This window comes from Chrysochloris asiatica, unplaced genomic scaffold, assembly GCF_000296735.1.
Source record: "Chrysochloris asiatica unplaced genomic scaffold, ChrAsi1.0 scaffold00007, whole genome shotgun sequence".
In the NCBI taxonomy this organism is placed as follows: Eukaryota; Metazoa; Chordata; class Mammalia; order Afrosoricida; family Chrysochloridae; genus Chrysochloris; species Chrysochloris asiatica.
Window position 1 is genome coordinate 26,237,910 of NW_006408525.1, and position 20,980 is coordinate 26,258,889.

General features: G+C 41.2%; 1 protein-coding gene across 1 annotated transcript; it reads right to left on the reverse strand.

Annotated features, from left to right (window-relative positions):
• Window positions 1–13,263: 13,263 nt before the first annotated feature.
• Window positions 13,264–20,538, reverse strand: KRT39 (keratin 39). Its single transcript, XM_006832601.1, has 7 exons — window positions 20,074–20,538; window positions 19,170–19,252; window positions 18,000–18,156; window positions 17,166–17,327; window positions 16,927–17,052; window positions 15,333–15,553; window positions 13,264–13,540 (listed from the first exon to the last, which is right to left on the reverse strand). Exons 1-7 carry the CDS (start codon window positions 20,536–20,538, stop codon window positions 13,264–13,266), a joined length of 1,491 nt encoding a protein of 496 aa, XP_006832664.1.
• Window positions 20,539–20,980: the final 442 nt, after the last annotated feature.

A 20,980-nucleotide genomic window follows, 5' to 3' on the forward strand; every position in this document is an offset into this window, starting at 1 on the left:
ACCCTGGAACCATCAAGGGAGAATATCAGAGTGCAGGACCCTATCCAGAGAAGCAGTGACACCAGAGATGGAGGCAGAGATGATGACATGGAGAGATGGAGCGGCTGAGTCTAGAGATGGGGACTCTAGACTCAAGGAGGGAGAGGGGCTGTGTGCTGGCGGTCATGGGGCTGGCATGTAGGGTATACTCTTTGGTTGTTTGAATGGTTATATATTCCTGAGTACTTCAGTGTACATCCCAAAAAAACAAAAACAAAACCAAATGGATTGGAAGCAAATGTTGTTGAATGATGATGCATGGAAGGGATTGAAATCATTGCAATGAAATGAAATACGTACGATAGGATGAATGTAAAGCTGATGTTCTCCCATGTAAATGATCACTCAATTCACAATAAAAACTTATTGCCCCCTGCCCCCAAAAGAAGTGTGGGGTCTGGAATCACATGGTCGTGGTTTGAATTTTGAATCCTGGCTCTGCCACTGTCCATGTGACCCTGAGAATGGTGCTTCAGGCTCCTCATCCGTAACTGATGAGTGGTGCAGGAGATGCCTACAGAGTGTCCTTTATACTTTACCTGCACATTGTTGTTGTTGTTAGGTGCTGTCGAATTGGTTCTGACCCACAGCCACCCTGTGTACCACAGAATGAAACACTGCCTGACCCTGTGCCATCCCCACTATTGCTGCTATGTTTGAGTGCATTATTGCAGCCACTGTGTCAACACATCTCATCAAGGGTTCTTCCTCTTTTTCACTGATTCTATACTTTACTGAGGATTCCTGGTATGGTGCAGTAGGATCATCATTGCACTGTGAACCACGGGTCAGCAGTTCAAACCTACCAGCCACTCCTCAGAAACCCTATGCAGGGTCACTATGAGTAGGAATACACCCAACAGCACTTAACAACAACATACTTTACCAGGAGTCCTGGTGTGGCACTGTAGGTTTAGCACTAGACTGCTGACTGCAAAGGTCGGCCGGTTCAAACTCAGCAGCTGTTCCTCAGAAACCCTAACCAGGTTTGCTATGAGTAAGAACCGATTCAATGGCACTTCACAACAACAACAAAAAAAACATGTTTTTTCCAAGCAGGAAGTTCTCCTCCAAGGATTGGCCCTGATAGCGGGTCCTTAGTATGTGAGATGAAGCCTTGCAGTCCTCTCATGGCACATTCTCAGTGCTCAGTAAATGTTAGTTATTGTCATTGTGATTTTAAAAAGATGACTCCAGAAGGTTATGCACCATTCTTACATATTCAGACTATTAGCTAAGGTATAGCCTTAAATGTACTCTGTCTTAATTTCACTTATGTCCTTGAGGCTTGTAGTACAAAACAGAAACTTGATGGGTTGGCGTGTTTGGTGCTTTTGTGGAGACAATATGAATACATGGAATCTTGCTCTCTCTCTCTCACCCTTTCTTTCCTTTATTTAATTGTAGGAAAAACACTGGCCCAAAAAGATTTCCATGTTCTAATCCCTGGAACTTAATAATATGTTACATGGCAGAGAAAAGTTAAGGTTGCAGATAGAATTAAGCTTTCTAAACAGTTGACCTTAAAATAGATTATCCTGAATGGAAGGAAACCTGATGGTGCAGTGGTTGAGTGCTTGATTTAACCCAAAGGGTGGTGGTTTGAACTCACCCAGTGGCTCCATGAAGGCGGACCTGGTGCTTTACTTCCATAAAGGTGACAGCCTAGGGAGCCCTAGGAAACAGGTTCACTTTGTCCTGTGGGGTCACTATGAGCCAACAGAAAACAACAATACAGGTGGGCCCAGTGTAATCACAAGGGTCTTTAAAAGTGGAAGAAGTGGGCAAAGGAGTCAGGGTCAGAGAAGAAGACATGCCTTCTGACCACCAGAACTGTGTAAGATAATACATTTGTGTTGTTTTTAGCCACTGTGTTTGTGGGGCGGTTCTATTCTGCTCTATAGAATTGCTATGAGTTGGGATTGACTTGAAGGCAATGGGATTATTATTTAATGTAAGCAGAGATCAATATTGAAAAATATAAGGTTACATAAAATCAAGACAGTATTTGAAGATCCAAGACATGTAGGAATCATAATTGGGGTGTTGTTATTAAGTGCCATCGAGTCAGTTCTGACCCATGGCAACCCTGTATTGGGTTTCCAAAGAGCAGTTGGTGAGCTTGAACCACCAACTTTGTGGTTCAAATTGACTTTGCAGTCCAGTGCATTAACCATAGCACCACACCAGGACATAATTAGGGTAAAGGTGAATTATTTTATTTACAACTCTAATCTGTCTTCTGATATCACCTTTTATTCATAGCTTCTGAACTCCTCTCAGGACCTTCCTCCCAGATGTGCTATCTAGACCATGAGTCTCGCCATTTCTAATTATTGTTTACTACATAGACTGCATATTATTACTATGAAGAGATGATGCTCTAACTGGGGGACTAGGTGTGATGCTTTCAATCTGTTTACACTGTTCCCAGTTGGCTCATTTCATTCTTGTGATCCCAAACACATACAGGTTTTTCTCCTTCCTCCTTATTTTGTCTGTTCCTCCAAGTGCCTTCTCTGAATTCACAGATATAGCATCATCTAGTTCTACTATCCTGACCTAGTGTATTCTATTTCACTTCTGATTACTACCCCCACAACAATTTGTAGCCTTTATTAGCAAAAATCAGCAGTTTGAACCCACCAGTGACTCTGTAAGGAGCTCTGGTAGCGTGGTTATTAGTCGAGCTGCTAACCTCAAGGTCAGCAGTTCAAAACTACCAGCAGTTCCAGGGGAGAAAGATGAGGCTTTCTGCTGCCGTAAAGACTCACAGCCTCGGAAACCCTGTTGTTGTTGTTAAGTACCGTGGAGTCGGTTCCGACTCATAGTGATCCTGCACAGGGTTTCCGAGACTGTAAATCTTTACAGGAGCAGAAAGCCTCATCTTTCTCCTGCAGAACAGCTGGTAGTTTTGAACTGCCGACCTTGAGGTTAGCAGCCTGAGTTGTAACCACTACGCTACCAGAGCTCCTTCGGAAACCCTGTACAGGTTCGCTATTAGTGAGAACTGACTCCCCAGCACATCACTACCACCACCAGGGACTCTGTGGAAGAAAAGACCTGGCAAGCCAGTTCTGTAAAGATTAGTGTGTCCTATAGGGTTGCTCTGGTAGCATAGTGGTTATGAATCGGGCTGCGAACCGCAAGGTCAGCAGTTCAAAACTACCAGCTGTTCCGCGGGAGAAATATGAGGCTTTCTGGTCCTGTAAAGATTTATAACCTTTGAAACCCTATACAGGGTCACTATGAGTAGGAACCAACTCCATGGCACACAACAACAACAACATAGGGTTGCTGTGATTCAGAATGGACTCCTACCACACAGCAACAGTAACAATAAACAATATTAACAGGAAGCCTAGGAGTATCCTTTGGACAGTCTATCCCACCGCTCTTTTTCCTGTGAATTTCGGGAAATGTAGAAATGAGAAAATTCCCACTAGCTTTAGCAATCCATGATTATTCACGAAGCTGCCAGGTATCCAGGTTCCCAGACTGTCTTCTGGGAACCTGGCTACTTGGCCCTCATTGTCTTGACCACATGACCACCATGATTATTGCTAGGATTTAACCTGAAGACTATACTTTCCTGCTGCTTTTCCAATCTAGATCTTTTGGCTTTCTATCTAGTGGGACAGCACTATCCCGTGCCAATAATAGGTTTTCTTTTTTGCCCTATCTGAGTATTGGAGGAACCAGTTTGTTATATGAAGGCTGTTTGTCAAACAGTGTAATCAAGTTCATGTGACCCCAGTCTGACGACTGCAGTTCTAATGAGGAGAGCTAGAGATGCTGTCTAGTTAGGCCGTCTGGCCTCCAAGACAGCGAGCGTTTCAGAGGCAGTGCTCTGTGTGTGATCATCATGGTTGTCTTAGTTCTGGAGTGCTGGGCTAACAGAAATACCACCAGTGGATGGCTTTCACAGACAATTTACTTCCTCACAACTAGGAGTAGAAGTCTGACTTCGGAACACTAGCTCTAGAGGAAGGCTTTCTCTTTGTGTTGGCTTTGGTGGAAGGTCATTGTCTCTTTAGAACTTCCGCTCCTGGGAGGTCTTCATGTGGCTTGGCATCTCTCTTCTCTCACACTCCCATCTCTGCTTGCTTGCTTGTTTAATCTCAAAAGAGTGGTGATGCAAAACATTCCCTACACTAATCCTGTCTCATTAACATAGATAACTCAAATGGGATTATAACCACAGGTGTGGAGGTTAGGATTTACAACACATATTTTGGGGTGGGGAGGGTGTGGGGATACAGTTCAATCCATAACAGTGATCTATGTTTGTTCTCAGACCTGTGGACTCATAAACACCAGTTTTATGAATGTACCTAGAACCAAAGGGATTCTCAGAAACTGCCTCACACTAGCTTAACTCACAAGTGACAGATAAATAAACCAGCAAGCTAACTTAACTAGTTTAACATGAAGAAGCGATCTAGAGCCATCCTGCGACCATAAATTCCCATCTGCAAATAATAGGTTTTCTTTTTTGCCCTATCTGGGTATTGGAGGAACCAGTTTGTCATATGAAGGCTGTTTGTCAAATAGTGTAATCAGAAAAAAAGTATTGTGAAGTGTTAAGGACTGAGACCTGAAGAAAGTGCTCTGTGCGTTCATGTGCGTATGTGATTGTGTCAGCATTGCTCGTTCCTGGATCGGGCTGGATATTACATTGTCATGTTGTGATTTCAGAGCTCAGCTTCTGTAGAATTCCATGCTACATTATTTTTCATTTGACTATTCATGCCCTTCATTGGTGGTGGTGGTGTGCCATGGAGTTGGTTCCAACTCACAGTGACCCTAAATAGGATTTCTGAGACTGTAAATCTTTACAGGAGCAGAAAGCCTCATCTTTCTCCTACAGAACAGCTGGTAGTTTTGAACTGCTGACCTTGAAGTTAGCAGCTTGACTTGTAACCACAACACTTTTCATTAGACTACAGGTATTGCAAAATTTGAAAGATTAAATCCAGGGCATTTGGAAAATAGAAAGTATGAATCTGTTCCAATTTTGACTTTGCCATTGATGTGGTGCTGTAGGTTAATTCCCTGGACTGCAAAGTCAGTTTGAGCACAAGGTCAGCAGTTCAAGCTCACCAGCTGCTCCTCAGAAACCCTATACAGGGTTGCTATGGGTTGGAACCACCTCAATGACACTTAACAACAACAACAACAACAACTGTGTGATGCTGAGCAAGTTACTTATATTCTATAGGTTTATACATTAGTAATGTGTGGATTATAGCAGTGTGTGAGTAATGTAAGGCTGTTATCAAGACTGAGTGAGATCGTTCATGTAAAACAACATGGAGTCTGAGGTGTAATATTCAATCAATTTCATGAATAGAAGAAGCATTGCTCTTTCTACTCTTTGGTCTTAGGAGGCACCATGACTTCTGCACATAATTACTACTTTTGATTATGTGTTGACTGTACTATGTTAACTCTTGAGAGTTTTGTGAACTCTTTCCTACTACCTCTTCTGTTGATGCCATGACTTAATTCTAGAAAACATTCAGGTCATGAGAGACAAGGGAAACACATGTCGTACTAGAAGGGCCACATGAACTGCCCCGTCATCTCCAGACTCCACAGAAGTGATCCCATTTACAAAGCTGGCTGCAAAGCATCCTCCCTCTTCTTCCTGGACCATCTTCCTGGTATTTGCTGCCAAAGGATGCCAAGATTGGTAACTTACAGTCAGGATTTCAAACAGGTTAAATCCAGTTCAATTCCCAGTATACATAAGAAACATTTGGGGACTTTTTAAAAATGTTGATTATGATTCAATGTATGTGGAGTGGAAAATGCAAATTCTCAGCAGAGGGTCCAATTGGAATGGACTTGTTCAAAGCCCCGCTTATGGGGAGATTCCCACTAAGTTCCGTAAACCCAAAATCAAACTCATTGCCCATGAGTTAATTCCAAGTCAGAGTGACATTATAGAATATGGTTTCCAAGTCTCTAATCATTGGGTAAGCAGACCGCCACATCTTTCTCTCATGGTTAGTTTGAACCACCGACCTCCCACCTTTCACCTGGATGCTAAGAGTTGTACCTGCATGGAGTTTTCCAGTCTGGGAATTGTGCGACTCAACCTTCTCTTAAAAATAAAGTTTCCATCCTTAATCTAGGGCTTTCATTAATTATGCTATCAGGATGACTTTGCATGCCTATGCCATTATTAGTTAACTTATGTGAAATACTTCAGCTCTGGGCAATATTTTTGCCAATTGAGTATTAGTCCTCCAAACAGCACAATGAAATCATTATAACGACTTTACTGGGTCAGAGACATGCTCTAAGAGCTTTGCATGCACTAATTAACATAATCATCTCAACCCTATGAAGTAGGTGCTATTAATAACTGCATTTACAGATGAGGAAACAGAGATAGAGAAGTTAAGTAACTCACCCAAGGTCTCATAGTAGGTGGCTGGGCTGGGAATCAGACCCTGCTTGCCTGACATTAAGTACTGGTTTTTAATCGATGCTGCTTCTTAACTTCTTAAACAGAGACAGCCAAAGTTTTCTTCTCATGGTTTTTTAGTGCCCCATAGGACACCACTGGTTCTGAATTTTCACACTGGTTCCTTTAAATGAATCTGGTGTGGTGCTGTAGGATAAGCTCTGGACTGCAAGGTCATTTTGAACAACAACATTCATGGTTCAAACTCTCCAGCCTCTATAGAAGGTCACTATGAGTCAGAACCTACTCAACGGCACTTAACAATAACAACAACAGCAAATATTTTATTTACCTTCCATGGGTGAGACTTCTCTCTGTGCTCAAACAGGTTATCTTGGGCGTCTTTCTGGGGGCCAGTGGCAAATGAGCCACTGATGTGCAGAGAGGAGACAGTTCAACTCTCATCTGTTCTTACAAACAAGCTGTGGGTAGGCAATTCTCTTCACGCAACTACACAGATTTGGAGAAATTTCTCTGGAAATGTGGTTTCTCCTTGGTTTGTTGGGGTCCATAGGGTTAAGTTGCTTCTCTGTGCATCACAAACATCAAGTGGGTAAATGCTATCCTCTTCCAGTGACCTGCCCACTAGACCACCTTAAGGGGCTCTAATCAACAGAGATTGTTGCCCCAAGATTAGAAGGAAACACAAACCTTCGTGTTTTTTGTCTTTTAGAGATCCAGAGAAGGGATATCCAAGCCTGTGGTTCTATTAGGTAATAATAGTAAGAGAACTTGTAACCTCAAATGTTTTTCTCCAGATACCAATGTTCCTACCTTGTTATGTCAATGCAGAGATGGAAAAGGTACACACACACAGACATAATCAAGAAAACAGGTCTTACTGGTAATACCTTTCTTAGGATGTTCAGAACATTGACATATTACATATTTTAATATTTTTATGTGCATGTAAAAAGCATCACCTGAGAAAGCCCTCCAAATATGATGATACTCACCCTGAAAGGATAATTTAAATCAAAATAAACCTTGCAATGTTGCCAAGCAGGGTTGCTCCCATTTGAACAGGCCGCGTGGGTTGTTCTTGTGAAGCTTGTGAATCATGCATGAATGCTCTGACCAGAGATTTCTAGCCAGCCAAACAGTCAAAGGATTCATTCCCTATAAAAGGCATGTGATTGCAGTGTTGAAACAATACATCCCAGGCTGGCTTGCACTGATACTAACCCACAGTTGGGCCATGAATACTGATTGCCTCGACCTAGAAACTCAGACTCATGTGGATGAAGTTCTCCTCTTCTTTTCTGGGACATTTTTCTTTTACCCTGAATTTCCAACTCTTTCTTCCTTCCTTTCATTTAGGGAGAAGATTTGCTTTGAAAATGCTATGAGTTATCCAGACTTCTACTTGTAAATCAAAGTAGACAGAATAAGGATAAACTTAGTCAGCAATGAGTTTGTTTCTGTCTAGTGGAAGATACTTTTTCCTTGATTGTTGGATAAATGGGAATAATGGGAATTAATAATAGTAGCCACATACAATAATTGGCTTCTAAGAACTTTAAGACCTTGTTGATATCATCTAATTGCCTTTAAAAGAAGAGAAAGAGAAGAAGTCGGAGGATATTATTTCTGGTATCTTCTCTTAGTTGCAGATGCAGACTATTCATGAAAAGATTAGTAACATCAGGGATACAAAGAGAAACTAAGGGTATTATATCACAAAAGTGCACGTGAGCATCTTGAATTCAAGAACAGACAAGCTAGATGATGTTCCTAATGGCTAGTGCTCAAGGCCGCTAGATCCCACCCCACCATTGCCCACTGAGGATTTGGTGGGCAGTGAGGTGTGGAGGATTCTTTCTACAGCTGTGTGGTCAGTCACCTCCCTCTCTGGGCCCTAGCTTTACTCTCTGATGTAAGAAAGACCATAAAAATATCTTTCCAATTCTTGGTTTTCCTTTCCTCATTTATCTAATTCTAAAGCTCTAGTAGTCTATGCATTTCTGGACAAAGAAAATCATCAGAGTTAATGGAGTCCTGGTGTGGTGCTGTGGGTTTATGCACTAGACTGCAAAGTCGGACAGAACCACAAGGTTGGCGGTTCAAGCTCACCAGATGCTCCTCAGAAACCCTATACAGGGTAGCTATGGGTTGGAACTGACTCAGCGGCACTCAGTAACAATGACATAAAGACTCCTTGGCTGGTTTCTCACTAGAAGCAGGGCAAACAAGCTAGAGAAGGGCAGTGGTGTCTCTAGGGGAGTGTGGGGGGTGCAGAGAGAGGGGGTGACACCAAAGTGACTGTATGTAAGATTTTTGTGCTGTTTTAGCAGAAGTCTTTATTTTCTAAAATTATCCTTATAGTTACTTGTAACCATTAACAATGTTTTTTCATAAGCCCTGCTTATATGCATGACAATAAATAGAAAGCTCTTACTACAAACTTATGGAAACCTTTATGAAACAAAAATATCAAAACGTATAGTTACCGTTTCCTGACATCTCTCCATCTAGGTCTCCGCACTGCTGAAGGCAGTCTTCCCATCTCTCTAGTCCTTTCCTGAGGAGTTCTGTATTCTTCGGGTTACACACATCTAAATGGCAGTTTGGGCATCCTTGAAGGACTCAAATTGTGTTCCTTTTAAATCTTACTGAAATGTTAGTAAGAAAAGTAAGTCTGAAGGAGCAAGATCAGGGCTGTAGGGTGGTGGGTGGGGTAAGGTTTCCCAGTGAAATTCTCAAAGGGCAGCCCTACTACCTTTGAAGAGTGAGCAGGTGCATTGTTGTGATGGAAAAACCTTCCAGGACACAACTTTCCTGGACTTTTTCTCATCAATGCAGTTTTCTTTCTTAAAACTTCTTCCTAATTAGACCCTGTGACAGTTCTGTGAGAAAATGGATCACATAATTTTCTGAGCTGACCTCTCTACCTTGAACTTAAGTGGCCCAGTAGATCCTCTTGGGGGCAACTGTTTTGATTGAATCTTGGTCTCTGTATAGAATAGAAAAATCCAAGACTCATCCCCAGTTATGACTTGTTTTACAAAAACTCAACTTTAGTTTTGTTCAAAAGATTGATACAAAGATCAGCATTTTGCTTTAGTTGATCTTCACACATGGGACCAAGATGTTTGTTTATAACTGAAAACACCAACCGTATGAGATTCCAACTTTTGTAGCTGACATTTCAATGAAATCTATGGTCTTCTTCTACCAGTTTCTGGACTTCAGCTACAGTTTCTTCATTTGTCAAAGCTGACAGTCTTGGCTCATTATTGAGGGCTTCCTGATCTTCCTTAAAACACTTGTTCTGTTTAGAAACTGTGTTTTATGTGGACAATAATCTCATAAATTTGTTAAGCTTCAATGATTTGGGAAGTCCTGACCTCAAAAATGTTTTTACCATGACACAAAAAGTATTTCTTTGTTTTTGAAGACAACTAATGAGTCCTGGTATGGTACTGTAGGATGAGCTCTGACCACAAGGTCAATTTGAACTGCAAGGTCAGCAGTTCAAATCCACATATCCATCAGCCGCTCTTTGGAAATCCTATACTGGGTTGCTGTGAGTCGGAACCAACTGGATGGCACTTACCAATAACAGCAATGAGATTAAAGTTACTCTGGTATTATAGTGGGTTATGAGTTGAATCAATGTGGAATTTACAAAACAGTTTTGTTGCTAGTATTTATATATGAATCTTAAGGTCAGCAGTTCGAAACTACCAGCTATTCCGCGGGAGAAAGATGAGGCTTTCTGCTCCCGTAAAGATTTACAGCCTCGGAAACCCTGTACAGGGTCGCTATGAGTCAGTTCTGACCCACGGCACGTAACCAACCAACCAAGGAATATGACATCTAAATAATTTGTAATATATTTGTCACATATCATTCAGTGATTAAAGTTGATGACAGACATCACTAAGGATTCTGTCTGGTCTGGTCTGGGAGGCAATGCCCCTGGAGAAGGGTACTTTGAAAAACTGAGAAATGATTTGTTGCTATTGTGAGTGATGGCTACTCTTTAAGGCTGATCATATCATGTGTCATGATATTTTGAACTTCCTAAAATCAAGGTACTTAACATTCAGTCTTATTCTTGTGTGCCGTTGGGTAAGTCAGCTTCTCTGCCAGTTTCCTCATCTATAAATGAGAACGCCCATTCCCTCACCTCAACCCCCTTTCTATTCTAGCTGCTGGCCTATGCAGAACTTTGTAAAAAGACACTTTAACTCCCTCCTGTGGCTGCATAAGATACGTATTTAACTTCCTGGTAAAAATTCAGACTTCTATTGCCTGTAGAGGAGCTCTGGTGGCAATGTAGGTTAAACAATGGATTGCTAACCAAAATGTCAACAGTTCAAACCCACCAGCTGCTCTGTGGGAGAAAGATGAGGCTTTCTACTCCCATAAAGATCTACATCCTCAGCAACCCTGTACAACATTCAGCAGATGGTTTTACCATTCCTTCAATACAGATAGATCCCTGGTTGCACAGTGCGTTAAGTGGTGGACTGCTAACTGAAAGGGTAGTGCTTCGAACCCACTAACCACTCTGCAGGAGAAAGAGGAGGCAGTCTGCTTCTGGAAAGATTTGCAGTCTTGGAAATCTGGAAACCCTCTGGAGGAATTGTACTCCGTTCTATAGAGAGGGACACTGAGTCGGAATTGATGGAATGGCAGTAGTTTTTTTTTGTTTCGTTTTGGTTTTTTTTTGGGGGGGGTGGGTTATACAGAGATGATACTTAAAGATATTTAAACCACTGAGTGGCCAAACCTCTCCACTGTGCATTTTTGCAATAACTTATTTTCACTAAGGAAGACAGGTGGAATACTTTGCTCTGACTGGGAAAAAGGTGTGCTGTTTCTGGGATAAATTGAGAATGGCATTGCTCCTGAGTCGAACCTGAGTTCAGTGAGGTTCCTACACCTTGAATTTGGTTGGAATCCGACGCTCAAGCTGACTGAGCAGCTCGGAGCTCCTGCCAATGGCTCTCTCTCAGTTGATGGTGTGCATTGTAGCCCCCTTCTGGCCCAACGGCAGACTCCGCTGTTGAGTCCCTTTGATTCAAGGTCGCACACACTGGTGGGTTGAAACCCAAATCTCGTGCTTTTCCTACATTAATATTCTGCAGTTTGAGATGCATGCAATTAAGTGTTAAATTGAATTGCCAAGATCAGAGATCCTCTGGGTGTTCAGATGAGAGAGAAATTATTCATAGGAAATAAAATCTTTCTGGGAGTTCTGAATTCCACTTGCTTGGTGTAAATTGCTACTCTTCTGAAAGTAAATGGCTGAACTATTAGACAATGCATGTGTCTTTGATGTGGTCATTGGACATTACTGATACTGCATACATACCCTGAGATTTCAAAAAATGCTTTATTGAGAAGAATTGTGAGTTTGATGGCAGGACATCCTTTTTTTTTTTTCTCCTTAGAGAAACACTATTAAAACACCATCATCATGACTGGATAATTAAGTCAGTGAAGAAATGGTTTTAACATGAGACAGTAACAATAAACTTAGGTCTGGGGTTGGAGTTAAAGGCAAAGCTTATATAAAAATAACACTTTATGCAGTGCTTTTCAGCCTACAAAGCAGTATTACATAAGCATTTCATTTGATCTTCACGACAACCTTGTGAAGTAGGCATGATCCTCGTTTAACAAAACAAGGAAATGGAATTTTATGAAGGCTGCTTTTTTTTGCCCAGTGTCACTGTTAGGAAAATGGAAATATAGAACTTCTGATTTTTTTTAAACTCCTTATTCTGCATATGATTAAGAATTACTTACTAAAATCTCTGTAAATATGAAATGATTTCTGTAGGAAGTGACAGCCTCCAGGACTGGACTGTAAGAAGCTATAATTCCTGGAGCGTATGTGGCACCTTCTCGTCTTGGCACTGCCTCATGCTCACAAGCAGCAGTTAATTATGATTCTCTGCAAAGCTTGTGGCTGTTAGGTCCATTTCTCTGTGACTGATAGAATGAAGCAGGAATCTAAGCTCTTTTTTCATTGTCATCCAGCCCAGGGAGATAAAGAAGCAGGGAGTGTGTCTTGAGAATTCCAGCTACGATGGCTGTTATCAAACAGGCAGAATAAATGCCCATTCCCTAAAGAATGAAACGAAATAGCAAATATTTAACAAAAGGATGCATGCGAGTTCTTCAAAATGCTCTAGATTTACTCCCCACAACAATTCCTGGTCCTGGGATTTGTGTTTTTACAAATCTCGCCGCTCAAATAATAATTGAGACAACAGAATTTAACAGGACTTAGACTGTGACGATCTATTCAAGAGAACTAAATATTAAATATCTTTACCCTATTCATATCTGTTTTCATATTGGCTTTCCTTCTCTATCCAAAGAAAGAGTCTAGAAGGGAAGGTTGTAGCTTTTCACCTTTATGTGCCATGGCCACAAACAATGCTAGAACTTGTTTGACTGGCTCTAGTAAGGAACATAATAAACAAGACCTGAGTAAACAAACGGGAAATCTGTGTCACCCGTGGAGCTCAGCAGTGTAGGCTGTCTTCCAGGGCATTTAACAAATCAGTTCCCGCCCTCAGATTAAGTGCAAAGGTACTGCCAGAGAAATGCAGTATATTACCATGTAGGTAGCATGATTTAGGGAAGGAGCAAAACAGAAGCTATGCTATCTGCTATAGTCGTAAGACACTAAGTACCTTCAAAGGATCAGGGAGATTTTAATCTTTATGGCAGGAGCATGTATCAGTCTCTCTATCATGAATGCAGGTCATTTTTATCACCTTGGAATGTTAGACTTTAGCAAGTCTGGTGATGTAGCATGGTTGTACATGCTCGTGAGAAGAAATGACCTTCCCGTCCTTAATCTCCTGGGTGGTGGTGCATATTTTGACCAGTATCCGAGGCAGGGATCTGCAGACGCTGCAGGGCTCATGTCCCGTAGTGGAGGCTGAGGATGCACAGCAGCTGCATGGCACATGAACAGGGGCTGTGCATTCTGTGGCTCTAGCCTTAAAGGATGTGCAAGTGCGAGCGTCACATTTGGTGGCACACGGGTTACAGGGAAGCCTAGGGAACAAAACAGAAATTTACCTGTGACTGCAGGAAGGCAACAACGGCTCTGGAGAGGAATGGCAGTGGTTAGTGTTTCAACGAATGTCACGCAAAACAAGGACTGGCAAACATTCATTTTGTACTATACCAGCTGTTGTTAATGGCTCTTGGGCCCAGTACGACTCACGGTCACCTCATGTGTGCAGAGTAGAACTGCTCTGTAGAGTTTTTCAAGGCTCCGACCTTTTAGAAACAGATTGCCAGGTGTATCTTCTGGGTGGGTTCAAACTGCCAATCTTTAGGCTAATACATGGGCAGAAAAAAATCAGACCAGATCCTTGGGAAAGTGGCATTCTAAGCAAACATACTAGGTTTAGAGGTATTAGGTTATGGAAACTTGCATTTCAGAAGCTGCAATAGTGTTGTGGGAAGAATGACATACCAGAAGCCTTCTCCTGAGCTTCAGCTATCTTATCTTCAGAATGGACGTAATAACAACAAACTTGTTGTTGGTGCTAAGTGCCATTGAGTTGTCTCCGACTCATAGTGATCTTGTCTGGGGTTTCCGAGGAGCTGACCTTGTGCTTAGCAGTTCAGTGCTGATCTACAGCGCCACACCAGGAACCCAATTAAACTCGTAGGTGTGTACAAACACACGAGGCTCTATAATGTTAGGGAGGAGTCCTGGTGTGGCGTGGTGAGTTAATGCACTGGACTGCAAAGTCGGTTTGAACCTCAAGGTTGACAATTCAAGCTCACCAGTTGCACCTAGGAAGCCCTATACAGGGTTGCTATGGGTCGAAACCAACTCAACAGCACTTAACAACAACAACAGCAAGTGAGTGGGATTCTTTTCTGAGGAATGGAAGTTAATCAAATATTTTTCTTTTTTCTCTAAATTTTCTTTGTTTTGTGGTTGTTTCAAATATATTTCTTATTGGAGAGGTAGTCACAACTGCTGAAGGATCCACAACACTTCATCAGCATGCCTTCCAGGTGTTTGTAATGAAGACTTTTTAGCGAATTGGAATAGTAAACAGAAGTAAAACCCTTGCAAAGTATCATCTATCTTTGATGATTACAGGCACTTTAGTGTGCTGTAGGACTTCAAGGTCATAACATTGGTTGATATTGTGTTACTGTGCTTAAAAGTTAAGAGACTACTGTGAATGGAGTTCACAGATTATTTGGAGGGAAGAAGACTTTCTTCACAATTGTAAATCTGCTTTCGAGTGTTAATTTTGAATGGAGTTGCTTCAAAGAGTTTGTGCTCCAAGATAATTCCTCATGGGTTAGTAGCTTCTTATTTTTTAAAAAAAATCACAAGTCTTATTTAAGAAAAAAAGATGCTGAAACACACATAAGTACACATTGCTAGCTGCTGGTATCAAGTACCAGTGGCTAAACAGGGTTAGGGGTTAGGAACTTAAGCTCCCGCAGAGTGCTTCACCAAAGGGAGCAGGGTTCTCCTATTAGATCTCAAGAAAGAAGGTCAGACTTTTATTTCAGTGGGTAGAAATCTGGAACAATTGCCAGGCATGTTCATCTTTGGGGAAACCAGTTTCTTTTTTTCTAGTAATTTTCAAAACTCTAAGACACTAACCCATCTATAAGGAATTAACCGGTCCACTGGCTCTTCAAAACAACTCCGTTCAAATAACACTTCAAATGTTGACTAGGTTATAATTGCAGACCTTCCCATCACTGCCAAGAAGATCAAAGCACTTGAACCCTGTTGCCAGTGGTTGTGCATGCACACATGTGTGCTTTAGCATCTTTCTCATAGGAGTAGTTTTATCGTACTTACTTGCCGTCTGAGCTCTCCAGAAGACTGCGGTAAGTGGCAATCTCACACTCCAGTCGGGATTTGACATCCAGAAGAATTTCATATTCTTGGTTCTGTCTTTCCAGGGAGCACCGGATCTCTGCCAGCTGAGCCTCCAGGCTATTGATCAGACACTGGATCTGGGCCAGCAGGGTCGTGTAGCGGGCCTCCGTCTCCGCCAGCATGCATTCCTGAGAATCTCTCTACCACGGAAGAAGAAAGGTAGGGTTTGTAATGATGACTCCTTTAAGCTCAGCTCAATGTATATCACTTATGATCTTCTTGGGTTTTGATGGTAGTTTTTTAGAGACAGGTTCTAATGGATCTCCAAGCCCTTTTATTACTTCCTAAGCAAATGGAGTTGCTATATAGGGTCATAATGAGTTGGATTAAACTCAACAGCAATGGGTTTGGTTTTTAAGCAAATCAAATCTATACAAAAAAATGATCAACTATGCTCAAGCTTACTTTCCTTTATCTCCTCTTTATGCCTTCCTTTAAGTGTTTTCCTCCTCTTCCTCTTTCTTAGTCCTGTGATAATCTCCTATCACACTCTCTTACCTGTGAGGGGAAAAATATTTCAACTCATTTCATATCCAGTCATTAAAATGTGTTATCACGGCACCCTATTCAAAGGAAGTTAACAACATTTAATCAAACACATTCTTTCCTTTCTGGATCAAGTACTCTATTTGTGAAATACGAGCATTGAAACTTGGATGATTAATGTTCGTTCCTGCTCTATTATTCGCTAAGTCTCATTTTACGTTTTAATACCCTATTATTTGCATGATTATTCACATTTTTATAGATGAGAAAACTGAGGTTCAAGAGGTTGAATGAATTGCCCGAGGTTCTATGATTAGTAGTGACAAAAGCAGTTCGGGGCCAGAGGTCTTCCTATCTGAAGATCCCCTTCAGATCAATTAGACACTGTCCTGCTTCAGAGAAGGCAGCTTAATGAGAGGCAAAGGTAGCACTAGCTTTGGAATCTGACTTTTGGCTCAGCCTCTTCTTTTTGTGACTTTGGAAAAGTTGTTTAAAGTCTTAAGATCTCAGGATCTCTACTTATAAAACAAAAGAGATGAAACTTTGTGATGGCTTTGGCTTGGGAAAATCACCTTTACTATCTGAGACTCATCTGTAAAATTGGTTTAATAATTATGCTAGTTCATTAATAAGATTGTTTTGTAAATCTAATGCGATTATTAGATGTGAAGATTATCTACCCCCTATCCCTCCAATGTTTCCCAAAGTATACTCCATGGATCATTATTACCATGAATTGTTCTTTAAAAAGTGTTCTTGGTCAGATAAGTTTCTGAATGCTAAATACCATATATCTTTTCTTGGAGTTTGACCTGAAGGAAGGAAGGCAGCCCGTTTAGCCTTTGTTTAATCCAGCATTTCCTAGACCTACTTGACCTTTTTTTTTTTTTTTTTTGGTGATAGTCCCTTTAACACCAGAGGAACTGGTGGTCTGGTGGTCTGAGGAACAGAGTTTGGGGAGCATTGTATTACGTAGATGTCGGGCACTGTTGACGTCATTGCTAGGATTGGTAAGCTTTGTGGATACCATTCGATGCTGGGCCTGCAACTCAATCTCCAGCGTGTTCACGGTACGTCTCAGTTCAATGATCTCCTTCTGGCAACACTGCTGCTGTTGGGAGCTTGTCACCACCTGTTGGTTTAGCTCCTCCATCTGAAACACAGTTAAAGACTGTTGATATTATGACAGGGAAACACGTCTTTGATTTAGTGGCTCCTGGAAATGTGATACCAGTTGAATACTTTAGACTTTTCTGCTCTTCCCACCTGCATGTTGAACCATTGTTCCACGTCTCTGTGGTTTGTTTCTATAATGGACTCATACTGGCATCTCATTTCTTGTAGAACCTGGTTTAAGTCAACTGAAGGGGCAGCGGTCACTTCAATGTTGAGTCTGTCACCAAGCTGACTCTGTAAGGAATTGATTTCCTGTAGAAAGGAAAAAAAGACCAAAAAAAAAAAAATAATGAACAAATGACCTCCTTAGTAGACTTTTGTCATTCTAACAGCAATAATTTAGCTTAATTGTGTCTGACAAATAGCCCACAATAAGGGAATGTGTGTATATATATATATATATATATATGATTTATAGGTGCTATTGAGATATTATAAAATAACTTAAGGCTATTTCCCGTATGACCTTGTACATAAACTATATGCAAAGCTAAAAGGAATTGGCTAGCAAGATCAAGGTTTTAAAGAATTTAAACAATTCTAGGCATGGCTAATGGGTGAAGTAGCAAAGAGTTGGAATTTATAATGAGAGGTCATAATCCCTATGATGCCAAAATGGATTTGTGCCCATACTGACTTGTACTGATACGAGGCAGTAGAAGTCCATGTAGGGATATCTACAAAAAGGTAGGAAACCTATGATGACAAGAAAACTGGCTTTCTGTCTCCTTCATGAGAGGAGCCAGTGGATGGAGGCTTTTCTGTCCCATGTGACTTTCGGTGCTGAACGCGTGGCAGCACCCATGGGAATTTATTACCAGTGCTAAAAGCCAGAGCAGCATGTAGTTGTAAAGTTCAACTCAAAGGAATTGCTGCTCTTATTAGAGGCTTTGCTTGGGAAGATTCTCTTGGTCTTTGACTCACCTCTTTATGGTTGCTTTTGAGGCAGAGGAGCTCCTCCTTCAGAGACTCCATTTGGGCCTCCAGGTCTGCCTTTCCCAGGCTCAATGCATTCAGGATTTGCTGCAGGCCCTTGGCATCTGCCTCCACCAGCTGGTGTAGGGACACCTCCGCTTCGTACCTTTAAAAATGAGACATGAAAAGAACATCCGTGGTTAAAAGGTAGATGAGAAATCAAGTCAAACAGAACTCCCTTCTGCATTTTTCTCTGCTCTCTATTTTACTCTGTTTCTTTCTATTATGGATTTTGTTCCCTTTAGAGATGAAAGCATTGGATAAACAGGACCACTGAATTATTATTCATAAATATTTTCCAGGCTGCTGCGATGTTGCTAATTCTTTGAGATGATGCAAGTTTTCCTTTTCCTGCCCTTAGAATTAGCTCTGTATAAGTAGGAAAAATGCCGATGACTTAGAAATCCTGGTCCCACATTTTGGTTCTGGCTTGTACTAGTTGTACCCCTTTAGATAAGTCACTTAATTAAGCCAGCGTTTTCTCATCTTAAACAGACAGCAATATATTGTTGTTGTGTATCATGGAGCCAATGGTGACTCTTAGCTACTCTGTATGTCCCATAGGGTTTCCTAGGCTGTGGGTTAATGTGCTGAACTGCAAGGTTGATTTGAACCACAGGGCCACTATGAGGTGGAACCAACTCGACAACGCTTAACAATAACAAGAAGCCTGGTCTTTTCTTCTGCAGAGCAGCTGGTAGCTTCAAACCACTGACTTTTTGACTAGCAGTCAAGTGCTTAGGTTTTGTACCAGCAGGGCTCCTTTAAACAATATACAAAAGGGGCTTCAAAAAAGTTCATGGGAAAAAAGTTCATTATCTTTTAATTCCATTTCTCCACAAACTTTTTTGAAACTCCCTTGTCTTAGCCCCTACCTACTTGTGCAGTGATTCATTTGGTTGAATCATTGCACAAGAAGTAAGATGGCTTCATAATTAGAAACTACAGGTTTTATATATACATAACTGTTATTAATCCTAGTTCATTATTGAATTTGAATATCTTTTCTGGGTTAGTGCTAACAGGGCCTGGGGACTGAGGGATCCTCGTATCGGCAGTGTTTAGTGTGAGACTCAGGGTGAATTCTGTCATGCATGGTGGTATTGCGGGGGGGCTTACTTGGCTCTCAAGTCATCAGCAGCCAGTTTGGTGTTGTCAATTTGTGAGACCAGCCTGGAATTCTCAGCCTTGGTACACAAGATCTAGAATTAAGAAATTGTACACACAAATGAGACAAACACCGAATTTCCTATAAGAACCAAGGGTCTTGTGTATTTCAGTTGATAAGGGAAGACTGGTTGGGGTTTTCATTAAGCTTAGTAAACTTGAGACACTTTGGAAAGTCAAAATGTTTGTGTTTTTCTTAAAAGATTGGTACAAATCCCCCCCAAAACCCATCCTAAAGTTTCATAGCACACCACAATCCATTAGAATGTAAACTGCATGAGGACAGGGGCTTTTTAATTCACGATTATTTTCCCAGATTCTAGAACAGTGTCTAGTAAATTACTGTTGGCATTCAGTAAATTTTTGAACTAATAGCTGAATAAATCCAATATGTGTAATAGCATTGTATCAGCCTGAATAGGAAACCTAGCTCTGGTGTGGGGAGAAACTATTTAAGCAATGTGGAGGTGATGAAATAAGCCTAAAAGGAAAAAAAAGAAAATAAAAAAGGAGTGGAGCAAAATGAATAAAAACCAAGTTGCTTAGGAACTTCTTAAAACAAAATGCATGTTCTCAGATCCACATTTTCTTATTTTTTGATAACAGTAGCAACAGTTTGTTAACACATTTTGATCCTGAGTTAACTGCTTATAATGATAGATCATATCTGGGAAAATGAAGAGCTATAAGACTCTGAATATTATAGCAAGATGACACCTTCACTCCAGAGATTGGTCTTATTTTACAAAATACTTTTCACCATAAAACAAAATTTAAAATATTAAAGTTTAGCAAATGACTCTTTCTTGAAGACCACCCATTCACAATTGGATTATAAGGTTCCTGAGAGCCTTACCTTCTGCTGAAGCTTCTCAATGATAGTGTAGTAGGTCAGGTATTCAGGACAAACAATAGGAACTTCTTTGTTACACTCCTCCTGGATTTTACACTCCAGATCAGCATTCTCTCGTTCCAGCATTTGCACCTTTTCCAGGTATTTGGAAAGGCGATAGTTCAAGATTTGCATAGTTTCTTTCTCATTACTGTTGATACCTTCACCACACCAGTTGCAGTCGTCCAGAGAGACGCAGGTATTGAAGGTGCTTGGTAGGCAGATGGGCATGCGACAAAAGCAAGGAGTAGTATGGCAGCTCTGGGCCTGGGGATTTCTGAGAACACAGCTAGTTGATTGGCAGCTCTTGGTTTCAAGACAAGTAGCATGGCAGCTTTTGTTTGGAGAGATGGTCTTCAAATTTGTAATCCTAGAGCAGTTTTGGAGAGTAGTTGATGAAGAATCGGTTGTACAGCCCTTGGTATCCATATATGTGTCCAGCTTTGGTTTTGTTTCAAGTCTGTGTTCCCTTGATGGAAAGCTCAAACCACTTGGACTGCGTCTAACTACCAAGCCTCTTGGGTTCTCTTTGAAGTGCTTATATAGCCTTCCCTCTCGGTGTCACAACAGGCAGGATGTTTTCCTTTCTCAGGTTTACATCAAATCCCATAGGAACATCTTATTAGTCTACTTTTTACTCGCCTGAGAAGAGTTACTTGTCTCATAAAAACGTGCATTTAGGCTGTTACTAAGTTATTACCCATTACAACCATTATTTGTCATTGGACCCAGAGCTTCGCATTGTATCTTCAAAAGGAACTGACTGTCGTCACAGTTCTGACAGCATCCATTATTAAGCAGGTGTGAGTTTATTAATTTCATTAAGTCCTTGTTGACCTCTCCACCTGGCATTGCACTTGACCAGGAGTGA

Coding starts and splice junctions, on each gene's coding strand:
- KRT39 (XM_006832601.1), bottom strand. CDS start 20,538: ATGGATACCAAGGGCTGTACAACCGATTCTTCATCAACTACTCTCCAA. Junction 18,157..19,169: donor GCTGATGACTTGAGAGCCAA/GTAAGCCCCCCC, acceptor TCATTTTTAAAG/GTACGAAGCGGAGGTGTCCC. Junction 15,554..16,926: donor TGCAGGCCCAGCATCGAATG/GTATCCACAAAG, acceptor CTTCCGTGGTAG/AGAGATTCTCAGGAATGCAT.